The following is a 22,820-nucleotide window of genomic DNA, read 5'->3' on the forward strand; positions in this document are numbered from 1 at the left end:
GTCCGTCACCAGGTCTCCAATTTTGATCCTGGCCGTGGGCACATAATATAGCACCCCTAGCAACTGTAGTAAAACTTCCCCCAGTTCCATCCTCGTCAGTACCTTTCTCATGAAGGGCCATTCAACTGAGTTGAAGGCTTTCTCCATGTCGAGAAACACTGCGATAGCTGGTGTGCCCTGTTTAGTGTGCTAGATCGCACCAAACACCGTGCGTAAGTTGTAAGTAAGGTTTCGACCCGGGACAAACCCTGCTTGCTCCGGAGCCACTAATATTGGAACCAAAGGGACCAGTCTATTCACCAGGATCTTCGCAAAGATTTTAGTGTCAACATTAAGCAGTGGGAGCAGCCTATAGGATGTGCACTCCTCAGGGGGTTTACCCGGTTTCAGGATAGCTACAATTATCGCCTCTCTCATCGAGGGTGGCATGGTACCAGACACACATATATCATTGAATAATGTAGCTAAGTGCGGCAGCAGTAAGTCTAAGTATGCATTGTAGAAGGCGACTGTAAGGCTGTCCTCACCCGGGGCACTACCTGATATCATACTAGCGAGTGCCATAAGTATTTCGTCTTTCTCCAAGGGTCGCATTAAGAATTCACGAAGCGTGTTCGTGAGCCAGGGCAGCTTAATATGAGTTAAGTAGTCTAGAATTTCCCCTGCACTGCGGGTAGCATATAGCTGTGAGTAAAATTGTCTAAACCTCTCCGCAATGGCGGTTTCATCAGTAAGTGTCTCACCCTTGGTTGATTTGAGTTCAGTAATGGCTGTATGTCTCCGCCTTTTCTTTAATAGTTGGGCTAGTACCGTGCCTGGTCGCTCACCTTCCCCGTAGAGACGAGCCGTGGCATATTTACCAAGATGCTTAAGTTCCGCATCTGCAGTGTCATGATATTCTTCAAGTTGGGTTTTGAATTTTTTCAGTACCTTGTCATCGGTGCTAGTTTGGAGACGTGCCTCTAGATTGGCTAAAACAGTTTCCAGGTTTTCGAGCTTCTTACGCAGAACCCCAGAGTGTTTGGAGTTAGTCACTCCACGAATGTAGACTTTGAATGCATCCCACACCACCTGAAAGCTTTCCACTGAACCCACATTCTTCTCAAAGTATGTTTTGATTGCATCAGCCAGCTCCGCTTTAAATACTGCGTCCAGCAGAGAGTATGGGGGGAACCTCCAAGTGAAGGGGGGAATAGTTCCCTGGGGGACATCTAAAACCAATAAAATCGGGGAATGGTCTGAAAGCGTACAGGGCAGCACCTCGCAAGACCGTGTGCGCCCATACAGCTGTCCGGTAGTTCACCAGTAGTCTATGCATGTATGTAAGTTGTGATACGCTGAGTAATGTGTATATCCACCTTTATCTGGGAATCTCTGCCTCCAAACATCGTGCAAGTCCAATTGGATCATGATTTCAGTGACCGTTCTAGCCGCCTCCGTGATGTTCCTAGCTGGTCCTCCCGAGCGGTCTTGATCAGGGTTTAGAACTAAGTTTAGGTCACCTCATCAAATGTGATGTCCCGCCCCACAATTACGAGCTCTATCAGCCAATGCAGTATAAAAGTTGGGGTGGTCATAATTGGGGCCATATACATTGACTATGATCCTGTCCAGTCCCCATCCCCGGCACTTGTAAATTACATATCGTCCATCAGCATCAGTTACCAAGGGCTCTAGCATGAGGGAAGCTCTTTGGCGAACCCATGTAAGCACCCCCCAGGCATGTGTGGTATATCCCGCCACATGATAAAAACTCTGCAGTCCCTTGTTACGGAGCATGGGGCTATTAAGTGGAAGGTGCATCTCCTGCATTAGCGCAATATCTATTTCATGCCTCGTCAAGTAGGCCAAAACTTTGCGCAGCTTCCTATGATCATTGAGACCCCTCATATTCCATGTGAGTGCCTGTATCTTATCCTGCGCTGAAGCCCCATGGGGAGTACTACCAATTGTCCTGTGGTCCTGCGTTATCACCCTATTTGTGCCTGCCATAGGAACATACAACCTGTGCAATCGTCACTTGCATTGAGTAGTGCCCAATGTCTTGCCATTTAATCGTCCATCTCATCCCACCCCCCACCCACGCCAGGCCGTCCCTAATAGTGCCTAGGCGAAATACTACTAAACATGCCTCTTGAACCATCCCAAAAAACATCAATCTCCAACCACTCAGCGATGAGCAAAGAGGTGTGCCAAGGCGCAATACCCCAAGTGTGTGTTTTACTCGTGGGCAGAGGTAGCACGCTCTACAATTTATAACTGAAAAAAACCCAATCTGGTCCCCACTTCGCATACCATCAACAAAATATATATCATCTGAATAAGGCTAAATGTCCACTGGACCAATACTCTTGTTATGTTACATTTTGGCTTTTTTCTTTGTCACACGTTAGGTTGCAAATTACTTTTTGACCATCACCATGATCCTGCTATGAAATCAGGAACTACTTAAATTTTGCTGGTACTAAGAGTAGTTGAACTACATTTGTTTTTACATAATGTGAAACAATGAGTTTAATCTTAAATATTGATGGCTGCTACTTTCATTGAGGTCGATTCCCAAAATAATTTGAGAATGAGATGTAGTTTTATAGGTGTGCTGTTTTACGTACTCTTAAATGCCAGTGTGAATTGGCGACAAATGTCAAACTCCCTATTACTAAAAGTACTAAGAGAGCAGAGTCCTTTCTCTTCATACCAATTGTATATGAATTTTCCCATTTTAAATGTTATGGGTAAAATTCACAAAGGCATTTGTGAAAAGGTCCCTATAGCTCTATACACATGTTAATCCACCTATGCACCACCACCACCCCTCAGAGGCTTTGAAAAGCATGAATAAGCTACAAACACAAGTAATGAACTACATTTATAGATTATTGAAGATAAGAAGCTTTTAGAAACACACACATAGAATTACCAGCTAGATGCTCTGGCGTTTTTTTTCCTCCAGTATTCCCAGAAAAAGGGGTATACCTAAGAGTCCAAGGAGAGAAGTAGTCTCTGGCCAGAAGCTCGTATATTCCACATTCCAAATCTACTTTGGGTGCTGTATTTGGAACATCCCTCATGTTAGCTGCTCACAGTAAGTGAAAAACTGTAAATTACCTTAAATATCCCAAATCCATCATTTCCACAAATCTGTTTGAACCAGGGAAGGAATGTAATATGTCAATCTCTTCCTTATTGGTCCCTGCAACTTGAATTGATCTGTTCTTCAGAACATGTTCACAGGCAGAGCAAGAAGCCCATATTCTAATTTTTGAATGAGTTGAATTGAAGTCAGATTTACCTTTAAGCACTCTCAGTATGCTTGAATAGTGTGGTTGCAAATTGCATTTTAATTCTAAATGTATGCTTTCTCCTTAGTAGATTGGAGAATTGTACATAGAGTATTAGCAATGCCAGTGAATATGGCTTTTGTATGCACACCAAAGGCACATAACATAAAGTGGTATTTTATAAGCCAGAACAAAGCATTTATATACTCTGTGCACACAGAGACTCATACACATACAGTCAACTGTGGACACCATACATAGAGACACCTACTCAGGTAGACAATGCCCATGCAGCCACTATGCACACAGACACAACATACACACATTCATAACAGTAGGCACATATTTACACCAACAAGTAGGAGCATACATTAAAGTCACATCCTACTCACATACTGCATAACTAAAAATCTACATAGCTGATAACTGTCCCCATGTCACATATACCACATTCCGTGAGGCCAGGATTTTACTAAAAGTATTTGCATCATGAGATTTTAAAAGCTTCATTGTAAGGGTAAAAAGCCCTACAATTCCTAGAATGCAAAGTTGCTTTAGTTAACTAAAAGCCAAAATTTGCTTTTAGTATTGTTGGAAAATGGCCCTTTCTGAAGGGTCAACCCAACTTTTTGCCTTCCTCCTCCTCTTTGTCTGACCCTGTGTTTGCTTACTTTAGAACTCTGAGCACTTCACCACTGCTAACCAGTGATAAAGTTCATGTGCTCTCTCCCTAAAACATCATATTTAATGTACTTCCCAATTAAAGTGCACAACGTGTGCCAATGGCCTTTAAATAAATGCTGCAAGTAGGCCTTTAGCACTGCTTGTGCTACCCACCTAAGTAGCCCTCTGATCATGCCTCAGGTCTGCCACTGCAGGACCTGTGTGTGCAGCTCACTGTCACTTCCATTTAAAACTACTTGCCAATCTAAGCCTTTAATAAAGGGGGGGGGCTTTATTAAACCTAAGGCAACCCTAAGGTAGGTCCAAGGAAGACCTAAAGGCAGGGTGCCGTGTAACTAAAAGGTAGGACATGCAATTGTATGTTTTACATGTCCTGGTAGTGACAAAGAGCTAAATTCATTTGTCACTGCTGTCAGGCCTATTCCTCTCATAGTTTAACATTGGGAATTCCTTAAAATACCTTTAAGCTGTAATTCCAGGTCAGAGAGGAGTAGTTTTTTTATGTTTCATATGTTTGGAATGGTCTTGATAAATTTTCTTGACTGGTGAACTTGGATTTACGATTACTGTTTTAGAAATGCCACTTTTAGAAAGTGGACATTTCTGTGCTCTTAGCTCTTTTGTGCCTTGCAGCCTGTCTCCAATACATGTCTGGGTTTGGGTGCAGCTACACTATGTGCTTTCCCTCTAGACAGACACAAACACAGGCAGATGAGGCTCATCTGCATTCTGAGCACTCATCTGCATTCTGATGGGTCTTCCTGGGCAGGGAGGAATGTGAGGGGCTGACACTTACACTTCAATAGGTAGTGTCCTGTCCACACACAACGCACTGATTTACCCCCCAGGGTTAGCCTGGTCAACAGGACTGGGCTGAAAGGGATTGTGTGCACTTCAGAGGCCAGCCTTTGATGTCAAGTCCACTTCAAAGGCACTTTTAGGTATACGTACTGGGACCTCACCCTTCGCAAATTAGACACTTTTGGATCTTGAACTGAACCTCTGTCAATAGGACTGCTGTGCTGCTCAAAGGACTCAACTCGACTGCTTTTCTGGAACACCTGCTTTTCAACTTGTTGCCCTGCTTCCTGCTGCTCCTGACTCTGCTGAAGGAGAGCTGGACTCTGCCTTCCTTCCAAGTGATCTCCAAGGGCTTGATGATTTTCCCCCTGTTTTTTGGGGTGTCAGTTACACAAAAGACTTCCTGCAATCCTGTTGGGGCTGCTGAACTCTGCCTTCAGGGAGTTCTACCCTTGCCTAAGGTATTCTCACCAAATTCTGGGCCTCAGAAGTGGGTTCTGCAGCTGTTTTTGCTGCAAAATCGACACATAGTTACCACTGCTCCGATCAGAACTGACACAGTGTCCTTCAGCACTGACGCATTGCCGATCCGGAGACAGCCCTGCATGACTTGAGGATGATGCAGAACCAAACTGAGGTCCCAACTGGGAGGCTCGACTGTGACACATCGACCCACCTGCGTGAATCGGAACCGATACACTGCCTTCAGTGGCTGGAAAAGATCGATGCATTTCGTTGTTTGCTACCAGGAAAGATACTTTGTTCACCGGAGCCTGCATGGGTCCTGTTGCCGGCATGACTTTGTCCCATTACAGTGCGACCCAAAGGAACCTTTTTAGCGCTACTTACTTACAAGCGCTTTACTGTATTTATTTATTCACAAGTCAATATCTCAACTTCTACACATTAGATTTTTACCGTTTAGGTTTTATTTCACTCAGATAAACATTCTCTATTTTCCTAAACTACTGTGGAGTCTTTTTGTGGTGTTTTCACTGTATTTCTGTGTGAGTCATTGCAGAAATACTTTACATATTGTCTTCTAAGTTAAGCCTGCCTGCTCTGTGCCAAACTACCAGAGGGTGAGCACAAGATAATGGTATCCTATGTGACACAACACATTAGACAGATGGATGGAAAAATAAAAAGCATAACTTTGGTTGTTACAATGTCAGTTTAACTTGGGAATTTTTGCTGGTTTCAAAGGAATATGCACTTGGGTGACGAGTAGATGGCACCTTTCAATTCTTTTACTTTACTGGGCTCTCAAACATTTTCATTATCACTTCCTGCACCGTCACAAATGAAACCATCAGATTTTGAGAAAATACGCTTCATTCTTAAAGTATATATGTGGCCTAATTTGCTCTCTATCACAGCCAATCACAAAGCACACCTGTGTTCTGCATATAATTATATCGCCAAAAGAATTGGGTCAAATAATTGCTGCAAGCTCAATCCATTAAGCCAAATCTAAAAATGTATAGACCTTGGAAGTTCCAGATAGCATCAGTCTGGCATGACTCACACAAGTCTGCCATTGTACTTCGATTGTAGGCTGGCATGCCAATATGCCAGTGTCAGTGATAACTTTATTTCGGCCATTAGACCATAAAAGTGCACATAAGTACATCAACAAATACAATAAGACAATAAATAATTTTACAATTTAAAAAAGAATTAAACAACACGTTATCATGTGAAAAGTAAATACAAAGATTAATTTAAAAAGATTCGTCTCCTGCGCCACATGCCATGTAAATAACGAGATACGGCAAATACAATAGGGGGGGTGGGTATCATAAGTTAGGGACCTAAGGGCCTGCTTAAAATGACGAAATCCCAAATTCCTGCAGATGGGAATTAACCAACATTTTCTAATTGCAGAATATACAGGACAGAAGAACAACACATGTGAGACAGTCTCCAATTTGTAATTACATGCGGGACAACTTTCCTGATTCTGCGTCTGCCACTTAGCTGAAAAGGACCTGACTGGTAAAGTGCCATGTCTTAGCTGAATGTATAATTTTCGAGCAAGCGGGGGTTCGATTTGATCCATGAATTCCTCAAATTTTGAGTCAGATTTAACTGTGAGGAACTCAGAAGTCAATCTACCCACTGTTATAGAGCTCGAAAGTATTTGGAGATTCCGTGTACATATCAGTGAAGATAGTTCTTTCTTTGCTAATCCGGTACAAAAGGTTTCTGGGGAATCCCAGAATTCCGGGAGTCCTAAACAGGCACTGGCAGCTTTGATATGTTGGAGCCAGGGGATCTTTTTAGATTTAAGGAGAGGCCAGATCGCGGTGAATTCAGCTCTGTATGAGGCCAGTTCTGGAACCGACCACAACCTTTTCCAATATAAGATTGGTCTGGCACTTACAATCTCATCTATTGAGACTAGGCCAAAATCAAATTTCAAGGGAGTCAGAGGCGTGCTAGGGGGGAGCCCTACAAGTGTTCTTAAGAAGGACTGCTCAACCTTAGTAAGGGTCTCTGTTTGCTTATGTCCCCACAAATCAGCCCCGTAAATTACGGCCGCTCTTGCCTGTCGACAAAAAATCTCCAAAACAGGTGACACTGGTTTATAGGTCGATTTTTTAAAAACTTTGGTAAGACCCCCCGCCAACTGGGAAAGCTTAAGCGTCGACTTGGCAATCTGCTTATCCCAGTTAAATTTCTCAGTCAGGGTGAGGCCTAGGTAGACAAAAGTTTTAACCCTTTCAAGGGGAGTGCCGTATAAAATTGGGTTTGGACGTACCCGGTTAGGGGGATTGAAAATCATAAATTTTGTTTTCCCCAGGTTGATTTCCAATCCCCGCTGCTCACAGAACTTTACAAAACCATCAAGTGTGTTTTGAATGCCCGATGATGTTCTAGACAACAACAGAGTGTCGTCTGCGAACATCAGAGCGGGCACTCGTCCTGTTACCAGTTTTGGGGCATCGTTGTTTACAACACAATTCAAATGGTCGACGAGACCATTGATGTAAAAACTAAATAGTGTGGGAGCCAACACACACCCTTGGCGGACACCTTTGAGAACAGGAAATCGATCAGTGAGGTCACCATGTTTGCCACATCTCACCTGAGCAAAATTATTTTCATGGAGCCTAAATAAGACTGCTAACAAATAGGGCGGGAGGCCCAAATCAGCTAGAACCTGCCACAGTTTAGCTCGTGGAACTAAGTCGAAAGCTGCCCGCAGGTCCACAAACACAAGGTAGAGGCTGCCACCCTCCACCTTGGCTGTTTTCCAATACAGGACCTGCAGGCGAAAAATCTGATCGACAGTAGAAATACCAGCCCTAAAACCTGCCTGGAAGGTAGAAAGGATCCCTTTCTCTTCAATCCACTCCAGGACCCTATCCAGCAGAATCCTCCCCATTAGTTTTTGGGAGGTATCAATTAGGCTGATGGGCCTGTAGTTGGAAGGGGTCAATGGGCAACCCTTTTTTAGGATAGGGACAATTTCAGCTCCAAGCCAAGTTGGAGGCACATTGTCCCCCTGTAAAATGCAGTTAAATAGGGTAGCCAGATAAGGGGCCCATATCTTTGGTTGTGCCCTAAACAAATCTCCAGGCAATTTATCAAGGCCGGGAGCCTTATTGGGGAGCATCTTTCCTATTGCTGTTTCCACTTCAGTCAAGGTAAAACAATCAGCTAAATCACAGCAACCGGGTAATGGTAAAAGTTCGGAAGTACAGGTAGTTAAACTGTCCTGATCGGGCATACCATATAAGTCACCAAAATGACTTTCCCAGATTGGGGAGGCAATATTAGGTGTAGGAACATGGTGTTGCCCACCAACTCCAGTTGCTACAATGTACCAAAAAGATTTGGCATCATTTCGGCTAAGTGCCAAACCCAGTTCTTCCCACATTACAACTTCCCTTTCCTTTTTCGCGTCACTGATTGCTTTTTTATACAGGGAGCGATTTACCCTGATGACTTCTCTGTCGTTGGTTTTAATGGCCAACAACAGAGCCTTCTTGGCCATGCGACAGGTCGTGTTAAACCAGCGAGCAGTTGTGGTCTGGAACTGAGTTACCTTCTTTACCGGAAACAATGTGTCTTTTAGAGCCATAACCAGTTGGCCATGTATATCAATTGGACTGGTCGATAGGCCAATTTTCCCCATTTCCTCAAGAAATGGTATGATAATCTCGTAAAGTTCCGCAAGTTTACTGTCAGACGTTAGGAATTTAGGCCATTTGACCCTCCTTCTGCAATTTGCAATAATCAGTGGACTAGTATCTTTGTTTACAATCGGTGAGGGATTTTTTAGACCAAAGCTCCCTGGTTTAAGGGTCAATGCTAGGGCATTGTGGTCACTATCAAACCTCTCAATGACCTCAAATTTATAAATCCTATCCCAGAACCTAACTTCCAAAAAGATATAATCGATTATTGAAGTATGATTTGGTCGGTTAAATGTTGCCTTCCCAGGTCTATCTGGATTCACCCTGCCATTGCATGCTCGTAGTGATGCCGCTAGGGCCAGCGACTGCAATTGCAAAACAGGGGGAGTCCAGACCTTAACCAACGGTATCAACGGATCAGGGATATTCCATAATAAATCTACTTCGTCAGCATCTCCTAAATTTGGGTCCCAAAGAGGCTCAAAGTGACAATTAAAGTCCCCACCCAGTAGTATCACAGTGGAGGGGTCGAGAGACTGTATAAGTTTAGACAGTTCGACAATGGTCTCGGATTCATGGCCCCGCTTGTTTGGCCTTGCATAAACATTTATCAGTGCAATTTTAGGGCCATTTACTGGATCCAATAAAACGAGTTGTACATCCCGAGAGTTGGTTTGGATTTCCACTGCCTTTACTCCTAGGCATGTACCAACCCATATGGATAGGCCACCCGAAGGTCTACCCCTAGTGCCCATACTTGCCAAGATATCATATGTAGCAAAGCCCAAAACCACACTCTCATTAAGCAGCCAGGTTTCCTGGAACAAACAGATATCAAAAGTGGCAATAAACGCACCCCACTCAGCAATAGGAAGCTTACTTTTAAGACCCGCCACATTCCACGAAAGGATTCTAACATGGTCAGCAGCCATAGCATTCTTAGATAATACCAGGTCCAGAGAACCAATAGAATTGCTCAACATAGGTAAACCAACACCAGCCCCTTCGACAGGTATAGAATTTATGGGGAGGCAAAGAGTAGAAAAAGGGATAGGAAGGGATTCAACAAGGGGTTCTAAAATCTGGGTCTCCGTACACTGCACAGATCGTTCACTTGGGTCAGGTTTGCCAATATCCAATGGTCTAAGGATGTCATTTGGATTAGATTGGGCAAGAACAGGGGGTGAGTTAGTCAGTGACCACGTATGTCAGTCACATCCGTCGAGGCCAGAAAGAGCTTCATATCTATTAACAGCCTCGAACGGCGTGAATGGCATCAGGTGGTCCATCCTCCTGCTTCTATTCCCATAGTTCCTAGGCGGTATGGTATCCCACCTTGGGGCATTATCCAAAGCTTTTGGAATATAGTTTGGCTCTAGTAATGTATAGCCACCATCAGAGGGTGCACGTAGGTTAATCTGGGGAAAATCACAAACTACAGGGTACCCAACTCTGGTCTCTTGGGTTCTGGGATAAAAATATGTAAGTTCAAGGGGGACAATAAAATTGCCAGGGTTCCCTACTGGCCAATTTAGAATGTGTCTAACAGCCTTGGGATCTCTAAAATTTATAACGATTAAGTCCCCCTTGATATCCTTCACCCTGCTTCCTAGCCAAGAGAGTCGGCGTACATGGAGGATCTCACCATTGATGTTATAGGGAAGGGGACGATTCTGTCTTAACCAGTATACTGTTTTGTTTTTAAGTTGGTAGAACCCTTCCCTCCTGCCTTCTGGTAGTTTAGGAACTCCCGCTAGTACAACTACGTAAGGGACAGATTCTGGAGGTAATTCCACTTGGGGCTCCTTACATTTTATATCCTTAACAGTACTAGAACTCCTATCGGCACCCATATTTCCCACACCCTGATTTTTTTCGGCCCTAGATGTCGTGCTGGGAGCGGGTGGGACTGAATGCCTTACAGGTTTGGGAGATGTAGGCCTCTGTTGCCTGGGATCTGAAATCATACTACCTACAGTTGGACATTCACTTAAGGCAGGAATAGACGAAGGCGTGATAGCTACAGGGGGATGGGCTAGAACCGATAGGTCCTTAGCCTGCCCTACTTTACTACAAGTTGCCAACTCTAGATTCCGTAGCCTTTCCTCTACCCTCTTTAACCTCTCAATAATTGGTAAAATAAATGACCTTATGAGCTGTTCAATATTTGCCAACTGGTCAATATGCTGTGTTTCCTTAAGTGGGCAATGTGAGGTAGCAACCAATTCCACTGATATCGGAGCTGTGTTAGAGGCAACCTTTGGGGTAGGTGTATTTACTATAGTGGCCTTAGGAGTAGGGGCATCCAAGTTAATGGCATTATTATTTTTTTTTTTTCCCAAAGTCACTATGGCTAGTCCTAAGTCTGCTTGGATCTCCCCCCTTTTTCCTCCTTTTAATTGGAGGAGGACCAGGAACTTTAGAAGACACTAATTTCCTAGTCTTCTTTTTGGCTATCACCGCGTTTGGCAAAGGAGAATTTACTATCTCTTCTATGTCCACTGGAGAATTAGCGTGGGTGGAGATAGAGTTCGTATAGACAATATCGTGCGGGTTGGGCGGAAGACTTCGGGGGGATAACTCCCGCAAGAGTACAGGAACGCTATCTGTAGACAACAAGTCATCACTTTCATTAAGAGGGCTGGCATCAGGCAAGGTAACTTGTTGGCTTAAATCTATGAAGGGCCTATTCTTCATGTATTCCACTGACTGGCGACGCTCAGCCCGTCGCCCAGCTAAAGTGTCTTCCTTCCCTCCATCTATAAGAACCTTACTGAAATAGCGATCTAATGTACCTTTCATGGGACCCCCTGCCTTACTCAATGTCACAATATCGTGACTCTCGGCCATAATTGACAAATAATATGGTGTACAGCGTATGACCCTCACGCCGGACAGAGTATGACCCCCGCCAGGCCTCCTCTGGCCTCTGAGGGCCTCAAAGGGTCCACCTTTTGCCCGCCTGCGTTCCGCTCACGCAAAAGAGGAAGGGAGTAAAATAGGGAAGATAATTGATAGGGGAGGTCGGGAAGAGGACCAGGTGCGACAAATCAGTCAAACAACAAAGCACCCTGCTCCTCGCAGTCCCGTGATGGCAAATAATACAAGTCTATCCCTTTAGCTCCTCAAACGAAAGGAGAGTTCATCACATCTGCCCCAAACAGAAAGAGTCACGGTCCAAAACCTCGAGTGGCGCCCGCGAAGCGGGGGCCAGGAAGCACTTTATGCAGGCAAAGGGAAAAGTCGGGAAGAGGACCAGGTGCAGCAAATCAGTCAAACAGCAAAGTGCCCTGGTCCTCGCAGTCCCGCGATGGCAAATAATACAAGTCTATCCCTGTAGCTCCTCAAACGGAAGGGGAGTTCACCACATCTGCCCCAAACAGAAAGTGACACAGTCCAAAACCTCAAGTTGGAATAGCAGTACAGCAGTACTGCAAAGGGGTAACAATGTCAGTTACAGTTAAAAATAGGAAGTGAGTGGTGCTCACCTGGCGAGTAACCTCTAGCTGTCCTCAGTTGTCAGGGGTATGGCCCAGACCAGACTCCTCCGGGCTCTGACGGGCAAGGACGGGCCCGCCCTTGGCACCGGCCTTAAAAAGGCTAACCCGCCTCAGCTGGCGATGTGGGCGTGTCCAACCCAGAGGGTCGCTGGGTATGGTAGTTCGATGCAATACACGCCGTTCCCCTCACGGCTTGCTGACAAAGTGGAGGTGAGTGTAACCAACAGGAACACAGCCGTTCCCCTCACGGCAGGATTCAAACTGCTCCAAGCGCGTCCCGCACTGCGGGAGGCGCACCGGCCTTAAAAAGGCTAACCCGCCTCAGCTGGCGATGTGGGCGTGTCCAACCCAGAGGGTCGCTGGGTATGGTAGTTCGATGCAATACACGCCGTTCCCCTCACGGCTTGCTGACAAAGTGGAGGTGAGTGTAACCAACAGGAACACAGCCGTTCCCCTCACGGCAGGATTCAAACTGCTCCAAGCGCGTCCCCAATGCCTTGAAGATTAAAAGATATAAGCCCCATAAAACAGGACTAGCCATTTTTTACAATCAGTGCCTACCACAGGAAGGAGAGAACTCGTTTTAAGATGGTTGACATCTACATTTTCTTTCTTCTATTGGGTCAGTAATATCCACAATCGCAATAAAAAGACCCTTTTTATAATTTGGTCACTTCTGTGAAGCAGTGGAGCCCTGTAATAGGCATTTATTTTTACTAAATGCAACAGTCTTACTGCCCTCCACCTTCAAGGTGTGTTTCTGAAGCACTGTTAACTTTTTTCAAAACGCATACTGGCTACTGTGGGTAGGCGGATATTATAATGCGCGTGGGTTTCTGTATGTGGATTGAGGAGAGCAGAAATGCTCGCTTACCTACAAATATCATATCTGGTGTAGATAGCGAATCTTTTAACACTCACCGAACATCCCATGCTCACATACTCTGGTTGAATGATCGATTAATTGCAAACACCAGTGTAATACTTTGGGTTACTGGTTGAGTACAATTCTCTGTCAGTGTGAAGCCACAAGCAAACTCTAAATTAACCTGTGCTCAGCCCTCTGGTAGCTTTGCACAGAGCAGTAAGGCTTAACTCAGAGCCAATGTGTAAAGTATTTGTGCAACACTTCAAACAGCAACAAGGTGAAAACACAACACAAGAAATTCTTACATCAATTTAGAAAAATAGAGCAAAACTTAAATTAATCAAGACCAAAATGACAAAAAAACAATCAGTAGAACCAGAGACATGCTACTTTAAAGATTTAAGTGAAAATAGTGCCCAACAGACCAAAGCTCCACTCGCAGCTATCTGGTTGTGTGAGACCGGAAGAAAGTCACAAGTTTAGGCCAACCGTAATAGAATGCGGGTCAGATCCAGAAACCAGGTTAGTACCGCTGAAAAGTTACCTTCTCAGTCCAGTGCAAAGAGTCCCATTCGCGGTGGAGGTGGCCGGTAGGAGCAGGAAAGCATCGCCGATGGTGCTCAATGTAGCATGAAGAGGAGGCCTGGTGTCGCAGACAGGTGTCACTGTAGCATGAAGATCTTGTTGTCACCGTGAATGGTCAGGCTGGTGCTTTGCAGTGGCCCTCCAAGTGAGCGGTCAATGCTGTAGTGTGAAGGGTCGGGCTGAAAGAATTTAAGTAGGTGGTCTGTGCGAGTGACAAGGATTTACCCCCAACGGGCCTGTTTGCTGTTGCGAAGAGACCAAAAACTTAAATTCAGCCTCTCTGAGGCCACACCAATGATCTAGGACCTGAGGAGCACAACTTGGGGTCAGAGTCTTTCTCTGGCTGGATCAGGGTGCTGGTACAGGTGGTTGAGGGCCTATGCCATGCATGTCCCTGTGGCTCTGAACAGGAGGCCAGTAGACTAGCCCATGGAGAAACAGTGGGGGTCCTGGGCTCAGGTTCAGGTGCAGGTCCCATTCCCTTCTGACTCCGTCAGGAATGCAGCAGGACAGCACTCCAGCAAGGCTTCAGTCCAGCAAGATAGTAGTCCAGCAGGGCAGCAGTCCAGTAGAGATTCTGATACATATAATGACCCTAAGCAAGCTTGTCAGTACCCTGAAGATGAAGGAAACATATTTTGGTCTGCTGTGGAACACAAGGACATAACTATTTTGATGTTTAGGCATTTAAGCATTCACCTTTTTAATAGAACGAAAGTTCATGTTTCAACACACATCTAGTCATCAAAGGGAGGGCCTAAATTCACACACATAAGCAACAGCTGCGTACATTTTGGGCACAAGAGGATGGATCACAGAGGAATAAACTATTCGACTCAGCATCTCTCTCAAACCACTTATTGTGGAGAGCGAATACCTGCACAATGCGTTGATGACATATAGTGAACTGCTCCCAAAAGAGAGTCAACAAATGAGGTTGTTTTTAAGCATCTTAAGTGATCTAGCTAGTCTGATTTATGATCTCTTATTTAATCTTGAAATATTTTTATCATCTGATTAGTTATTCTCGCTCGCAGCAGATATAAATGATGTACTGTGATTCAGTGTTTACAGCAATATTGTCGGTGCTTCGTAAAATATTTCATATGAGAGAAACAGATATCCAGGGATGTTATCTAAATGTTTTTATGAACTCTGCAAAAAAGAGGAAAAGGGTCTAACTTTACTTTCAATTGTTTAAGTTGGTTTCAGTGCTACGAGAAGTAAAATATCTGGAAAACAGGCAGACAGAAAGAATTCCTGCACAAGCAGAAGAGTTTTACGCCTCCAAGGAATCATTCCGGCAATACGTAGCTAATCTTGAACTGACTGCTAACTGGTACAACAAAGTCATGAAGACAGTCCTGGAGGTGGAGTACCCCTTGGTGGAGGAGCAGCTACGGGACATCGACGTCAGGCTGAAGGAGGCTGAAAAGACTCTGAACTGGAGAACAGATGGTGAGCTCAGCAGGCATTGATAGTATGCAGACTTCAGTGAACTCTAGACCGAGTGTAAACATTAGGAGGGCTCTGTCTCCCCTGTGGAACTGTATGGATGTAGTGTGTGTCTATGGTATGACATAGCCAGGGAGCAATGGAGCACCCTTACTGGCTTACTAATTAGGGAAAAGTTCCCACAAGCTAGTAATTTCTGGATAGTTAAAACACAGTTTTTGTGGAAAAATCATCTTTAAACCCCTGGTAGCAATAGAAAAAAACAGTTTACCAAAGCATCGTAAACGAATTAAATACAAAATGATAAAAGAAAGATTAGGGGAACTGCAGGCATAAATTTGTAAGATAAAAACCACAAATAAAGAATGAAATGAAGGAACTTGTAGAGCACCCCTATACCCATGGGCAGGTATTAGCAGTAAAGAACAAAACATGAATAAAGTCAATGCTTGCAGTGGACCAAATCAATTTTAAATATATTAACATAGTTAAAGTAAGACCAAACAACAAAAAATGGATGAGGAAATTCGTAGATATGAATGGTATAAAGTTAATGTTACTTGCCAAAAGCAGTCACTGGATGCAACTCTTTTGCCAAAAATATAAGGTAATTACCAACACAGTTCTGCTTTAAACAGCTTGTGAGGGCAGGAATGTCTACCTTTCACATTGGTACCCCCGACTGCTTTCAGCCATTTTAAAAGGGGACTCCAGACTTCGAACCAAGGGAGAAATGGACTACTCTACCCCTATTTCTCACTAAAGCCAGGACTCCTAGGGGCAGATTTACAAGCCCCTTGTGACACTTTTGCACCCACATTGCTTCACTTTTTTTGAAGCAGTGGCGGCGTAAACAATGTGCCACATTGCGGCCAATTTACAATGTGACGCATCTAGGGAGATGCATCCCCTTGTAAAGTCCTGCGTTGCGTATAATGTATGCAGGGTGGGCATTCCCACGCAAAAAGCCATGTAGAACTGACGCAGTGAAATTTACAACATTTCACTGCGTCACTCTACGACTTCACTGCAGCAAAATCCCTACGCCTGCTAAGACCAAGCGTAAGGAATGACGCAGGGCTTTTTGAATGGGACTCACCTAGATGTTGTGGTGCAGTACTGGAGTTGCGTCACTTTAACGAGCGACTCCAGCAATGCGTTACTTTTGTGCCAACAGATGCGTCAGAATTCCTGACTCATTTGTTAATCCTTGCGCCATGGAGCACTGTATTGTAAATATAGCACATCCATGGTGGCGCAAGGACATATGGCGCTGGTGCAAAGAAACTGACGCATCTATGCAGATGTGTCAGTTCCTTGTAAATGAGTTCCCTAGTTTTTTCAAATGCTGCGTATAATGCTCCTAGCCATTCCTGAAGCTTCCAAACACCTGGCGAGCCATGTAAGGTACCATGACACAGCCATGACGTGCTCAACCTTTTTCGCTAGCAAGGGTGTTGAGTACAAATCCAGTCCCAGCTGTTCTACTGGTTCTTCATCCACAGTGGATTTTCTTTTCCCATGAGACCTCCTTCAGGCTACAGGAGGCAGGCTGCTCTGAAATTTGAAAAGCACTTACTGAAGCTTTGCATTTCAGTATTCCAGGATTCAGGACCTCAGTCTTTCCTCTTGCAGACCAGGCAACATAGTCTTCCTCTTCTGTTCTTCCTTCCAGTCCATTTGTGTTTTAGGGTATTGGTGGTGAAAAGACTCTTTTATAGTGCACACAAGGCAATCAATGAGTGTTGATCTCTTCTAATACATTTCTAAGAAAATTCCCACAACTTAACCAGATCCAGTTTGTAGCTTTGTAATTTTATTGTAAATGGTCAAAGGAAATTTTGATGTATGGTTTTATTAGGTTTCGCCTGCACAGCGCTGGCGCTCTGCTTGTGAAATCTCTTGTATTTAATATATCCTAAAAGGGGGCTCTTATCACTTCCTACTCCTGAATTACTGTGTTCATATACCTTGATGTAGAACTTTTTTTTAACTTCCCCTGGCTGCACACTGTTCACACTGTTCAAGCCCCGTTCACTGTCAAGAGAAGATCTCTTCCCACAGAAAAGGCAGACAGCTTCTAACAGTATGCTGGAATGCTTTCTTTTTATTACTTGTGTGAAGTAGAAGCTTTAGCCTTAAAACGTTTGTGGCATTTACTATTAATTCCTCCTTACCTTTCTATGCACGTTATAGGCATTATCGTATTGATTTTTTCAACTTAATCTTTTTGGTCATGTCAAATTCTAAATGTTTTAATAAAAATAAAGCTAATATACAAGAGCTATGCTATATTTTACCTTGCAGACAACAGGGGTATGATTTGAGTGGTGCAGTAGCATTGGGCCCAAACGTTTTCAGAACTCCTTTAAACACATAATATTGCTGTATTTGACTACTAAACAGGCAGTCTCAATTGCAGTTACCTTGCATTTAAAAGGGACTTGATTTGAATGGTGCAGCAGGTGCAGTGGCTCTGGGGCCAAAAGCTCTAGGGACACCACTAAACCCAGATTATTGCTAAATTTTAATACTAAACAAGACGGTCACAAATGCATTTATCTAGCAGGTAGTAGGGTCATGGTGCAGCCTGTGTAGTAGTAAAATATAGCAATAGTTAAAAAGGGGTTGATTTGAATGGTGCAGTAAGTGCAGTGCCACCAGGGCAAAAAGCTCTAGAGACCCCACTAAACACAGAATATTGCTTAATTTTACTACTAAACAGGCAGTCACAAGTGCAGTTATCTAGCAGGTACTAGGGCCATGATTTCAAGTGTGCTGCAGGTGCAGTGATACTTGGGCGAAAAGTTGTGAAAACTCCTCTGAACACCAAATATTGCAATATTTTACTACTAAACAGGCAGTCACAAATGCAGTTACTTGGCAGGCACTAGGTGCATGATTTGAATGGTGCAGCAGGTGCAGTGGCACTGGGCCCAAAAGTTGTCAGATCGCCTCTAAACACATAATACTGCTATTACATCAACTAAATCTGTTATTATTTCATTCTTTCATTTCATTTCTCCAAATGTTGCTATTACTTACCCGCACTATACCACTAGTAACAACAAAACATATACTTCCTTGTTGTACATAAACAAGTCATAACACTTTAACAGACTTTCTGTAACCTATATTGTACAACTAGTCAGAAAGCATCAACTTACAACAACAAAAAATGCTTCTTATTAATCACATAGGCAAAACATGCATTTAACGATGCTGGTTGTAAGGTGGCAGGACCCCGTGATTAGTGTTTCACTGTCATAATTCCCACAAAGGCTGTTCAGCTGAGAGGAGCCTTACTGGTAGGGAGGCAGCTTTTACTGCAGATTAATTCTGATAAGATTATTGCAGCTATTAAAACAACTGTTGCAAATGCGCAGAATGTGAAAATTGTGCAAGAGGCAACATAGGTCGTGGTACATTTTGAGGATCCCTACATGTCAGACCTTAGCTTCAAACTTCTGCCATTCTATGATGGTTCGGTATTTAGATTTTGTCAAGACATGTATATACCTGACCTTCATTTATTTTACAATCCCCAGTCTAGCTTTGCAACAAGGATGTATTATGTCTCTTGCAAAGTTTGCAATGAGACAGCAGCATTTGATGCAGTTTTATAGGGAACTGCTCTACTCTATGCAGCTCCTGCTAATTTTCTTTCTCTCTCCCTCAGAGGGTTGTGAATGATCAATTTAAATAATTCAAACCCTTTGTTATGGGGAAAAATTAAACTTGTGACTCATGACCTCAGGTGTGAAGTAAAGCATGAGAATTGACATACATATCAACGGTAAAGTTATTGTGTCTTTCTCTAAGTATCAAGCAGGTGTGAAGTAAAGCATGAGAATTGACATACATATCAACGGTAAAGTTATTGTGTCTTTCTCTAAGTATCAAGCATGCAAACAAATATATGAATTTGTGAACTAGAAGCATTGTATCAGCACATATGAATGCAGCACACACCTCTGCATGACAATAAACATAACCTCACATGGACTATTAAATGATTGAAAAAGAGTAATAACATAGGGCTTGAGGCCTAGAAGGCAAATAGACAGTGGTGGTGGTTAGGGGGTGGGGGTGCGCAGAAGAGATATACAAGACAAAACCTATGACCATTAAGGGAGCTGCAAATGCTTTTCCTGGCCTATAGCAACATTTCCAGGACCCGGACAGCCCTCCCTAGATCTTCTCCTCACCCTCTTCCTTGCAGCATTCCTTGTGTTGCATTTTCCACCAGGTAGTAAATTACAGTGTAAACGACCTTGAACCAGGAATAGCTGCAGAAATCAATGCAGGAACACCAAGTCTGCATGTTATTCCCAATTCCAGGCCCATTAACATGTAATGAGAAGATTTTGGTGCAGGGACACCAATTGGAATTGGAGATTCCACCCCTTAGGACTGCCGTACTAAAATCCACATTACTTTTAATGAATTAGTGCTCAAATACGGTATTTTCTACCAGTTATTTCCATCAGCTACACAAGTTGAGAACCATCTATTGACCCATCTGTATATTAGTGAGAGTGCAGTCAGTGCACGGCTTGATTATTTTAACAGCTTAGATGGTCTCCTCACCCTCCATCAAATTCATTGACTTCAAAAGACACAGAGTCATGGCTTCACTTTTAAGGAGGAGAGGCCATGGGTCCCAGGCCCAAAGGCAAATCTGTGGTTAAGTGTGCAAAAAGCATAGCTATACCTAGACAAAATAATTTCTGTTTAACAATCAATGAGAAACGTAAGAAGCTCAGGCCAACCTTATTAGGTCATCCCTTGAGTAAAGGTTAACAACAGAAGAGCGGTAGGACCTGGTCTTTTGAGGAGCCAGTTTTCTAAGACTCCTTGCCTGAGGCGTTAAAACAGACTGCTACTACGAACTGCTTTTAGAAAGGACTAAAATTACAACGTATTTTAGATGGCGTAAACGGTGAACTCGAGACCCCATCATTATAGATATGTTTGCTACACTTTATTTTTGTTCATTCATTGGTTCAAATAGTGTAGCTTAGTAACTTGAATCTGAAGCCAATTTCCTTCAATCTCTCAGATCTTCATATTGTTTGTTAGTCACTACTTTTCTCTTTCACACATTCAGAGTAGTGTTGGTCCTATGTGAGGGAAACCCTTTAAGTATGTGTGTTCATTTAAAGTAGGATTATTGAGTCATCCTTATACTTTGTGATAATCAACAGTTTGGATGTGGCCTGAATGGAAAATGCATCTACTGTGCAACCTCCATCGTTTCATTTTTCCCGGGGGTTTGGTGCAGACCTCTGTGAATAGAAAGGTTAACACGTGGTAACCCCCATGTTTACACCTCTTCTTGAAAGGCTGGACATGGGAGAGGACACTGAGCTCGATGCTCATGCACAATTACCCTTCTGACAAAGCTGTTGTAACATCAGGATGCTTGACTGCAATGCTTGCAGTTCAGTCATGTGATCACTTTATTAACATAATGCAAAGTTGATTCTAGCTGGGTACCAAGTGCTTGAGATCAGGATAGCTGATGCATGCTAACAACTCAGGTCTCAAATCACCAGGTGTCCAGATCACGGTGTCACTGCTGTTAAAGGGATTAAGCTCCTCCAAAATGCAGATGGATTGTAATTATAGAGTACACTGTGGTAAAGATTAGCATGGCTTTGTGTGAAAAGGATTGTGACAGTGTAATTAGCCTTCGTGCAAGGCATGCTTAAGAGGCCTCTTTGTGGGATGATCTTATAATTGAGGGCAACTCAGCCATCCACTTTTATCATGATTTTGGATGTTTTTTGAAAGTGTGGCTGTTGAGGTACCTCTGCTGTGAATTCATACTTGCATCTGAGCTCTGACCCACATACAATATCTTATCTCTAAAGAAGATACATCCTCTGGCTGCACATTCTGGGACTTCCCATATGCCCTATTTTATTATCATAAAGGCTTGATTGCACGTACTACACTCGAAAGTATGGTGGACAAAATATGGAACAGCATTTCACATTTAACTGTGCTTCCTACCCTCGATGGTGTGTACAGTGATGGAATTGAACACAAGGAATTTAAGCCTGTAATCAGTAGCGGCCACTCATGTTGCGAAGTGGTGGGCCGGGAGGAGGGGAAACACAAACAACAAAAAGACAGAATTTTATATCAATTATAAAAAAACAAATTGCCTGCTGTGATGGCCACCGCTTTGCTCCCGATCCTCGCGTCCCGCCCAGGAACTGATGCATACTGCGCAGGCTCCCAGCATGTAAGCAGTGCTGGGATTGGCCTGAAGGCCTCAGTTCCATGCTCAGACATAGACTGAGAGCCAGTGTTGGTTTCTCCACTCAGCTGTACAACACAGCTCGGATGGAGAAAGGCTAAATGCGCATGATGGTTTGGCTGGCCCCAAAGGGCCGCGGTGAAGCCATCATGTGCACTTGGCAGTGCCCACCACTTTCCACTCCTCCCTGGTGCTGCAGAGTCAGTATGACTAGCAACACCCCTTCCTCGGCTTGCAACCTGCAGGACTAAAATTAAAATAGTAATAAAAATGTTTTATTATCATTTTATTTTTGTCCTTTGCATCTGCTGGCTTTCAGCAGGGCTGGGGGGGACGCTCCTCCTCCATAACGGAGGAGCTGCCGCTGCCTTTAATCATCATTGAGTAAGTAGACAGTGGTAGAAACAGCATATGACCAGATACTCTTCTTCATCACTAATCCTCAGAATGCACTTGTTCAGGTGAAAGCTGCCTCATATCCTTTCACATATATGTAGGGAAATTCACCTTTCTGCATGGTCTACCCAGGTATTCTAAGTTTTTTGGATTTCTATCTACTTGCCTGTTTTAACTGCTAAATACCTCTAATTGCATGTGCTCTGCCCTTAAAACTTGGTAATAATGTGTAATTATTAGAAGCCTTCCTTACCCTTTAGTAGGGCCGCAGTAATGTGGCACCAGTGGCATAAATGTCAGATCGCCCATGTGTGCTGCAGTGTGTCCTTCTTCCACCCAGATGTTACTTTAAAAGAATGGCATCGGGACTGCCACTGCAGCCATGAACGGCCATAGGCAAAAATGGCTACTTTTTACATTAACAGCAGCACCTTAAAGGTGTGGCTTTGTAGTCTGCTAGTCATTGGTGCCCAGGAGTCTGAATTTGCTTCTCATTGGTCAGTTTAGTTTGCCTCCTGCGGTTCCGGAGACATAAAAGATAAGAATGCACATCTATACAGAAGAATCAAGACAACAATGACATTTTTACAGAGGACCCTGCAGGCCAGCGGGAACATGGACGTGTACTGGACCCCTGGCTGAAGACAGCTTTTGAGTCAGTCTTCAACTGCTATCTGGGCTTAGGTATGTTGCAACCCATACCTCGCTGGCTGTGAGCTTTAAGAGTGACCAGAAGGAAGATGTTAAGCCCCCTGAGAAGTTTGGGGATAATTGATTGTAAAAATAATATACACACCTGAATATAGGGGGTCTAAGGGAAACTTTTTTAGACAAGCG

At 43.8% G+C, this 22,820-nt stretch overlaps 1 protein-coding gene across 1 annotated transcript in view; it reads left to right on the top strand.

Moving 5' to 3' along the window:
- DNAH9 (dynein axonemal heavy chain 9) overlaps positions 1 to 22,820 on the top strand; it is a 1,479,259-nt gene that overhangs the window by 268,647 nt on the left and 1,187,792 nt on the right. Inside the window, exon 13 of the mRNA XM_085616775.1 lies at positions 15,067 to 15,322. Coding sequence (XP_085472901.1) covers positions 15,067 to 15,322 — 256 coding nt within the window. The remainder of the gene's footprint in view (positions 1 to 15,066; positions 15,323 to 22,820) is intronic.

This window comes from Triturus cristatus, chromosome 7 (assembly GCF_964204655.1).
Source record: "Triturus cristatus chromosome 7, aTriCri1.1, whole genome shotgun sequence".
In the NCBI taxonomy this organism is placed as follows: Eukaryota; Metazoa; Chordata; class Amphibia; order Caudata; family Salamandridae; genus Triturus; species Triturus cristatus.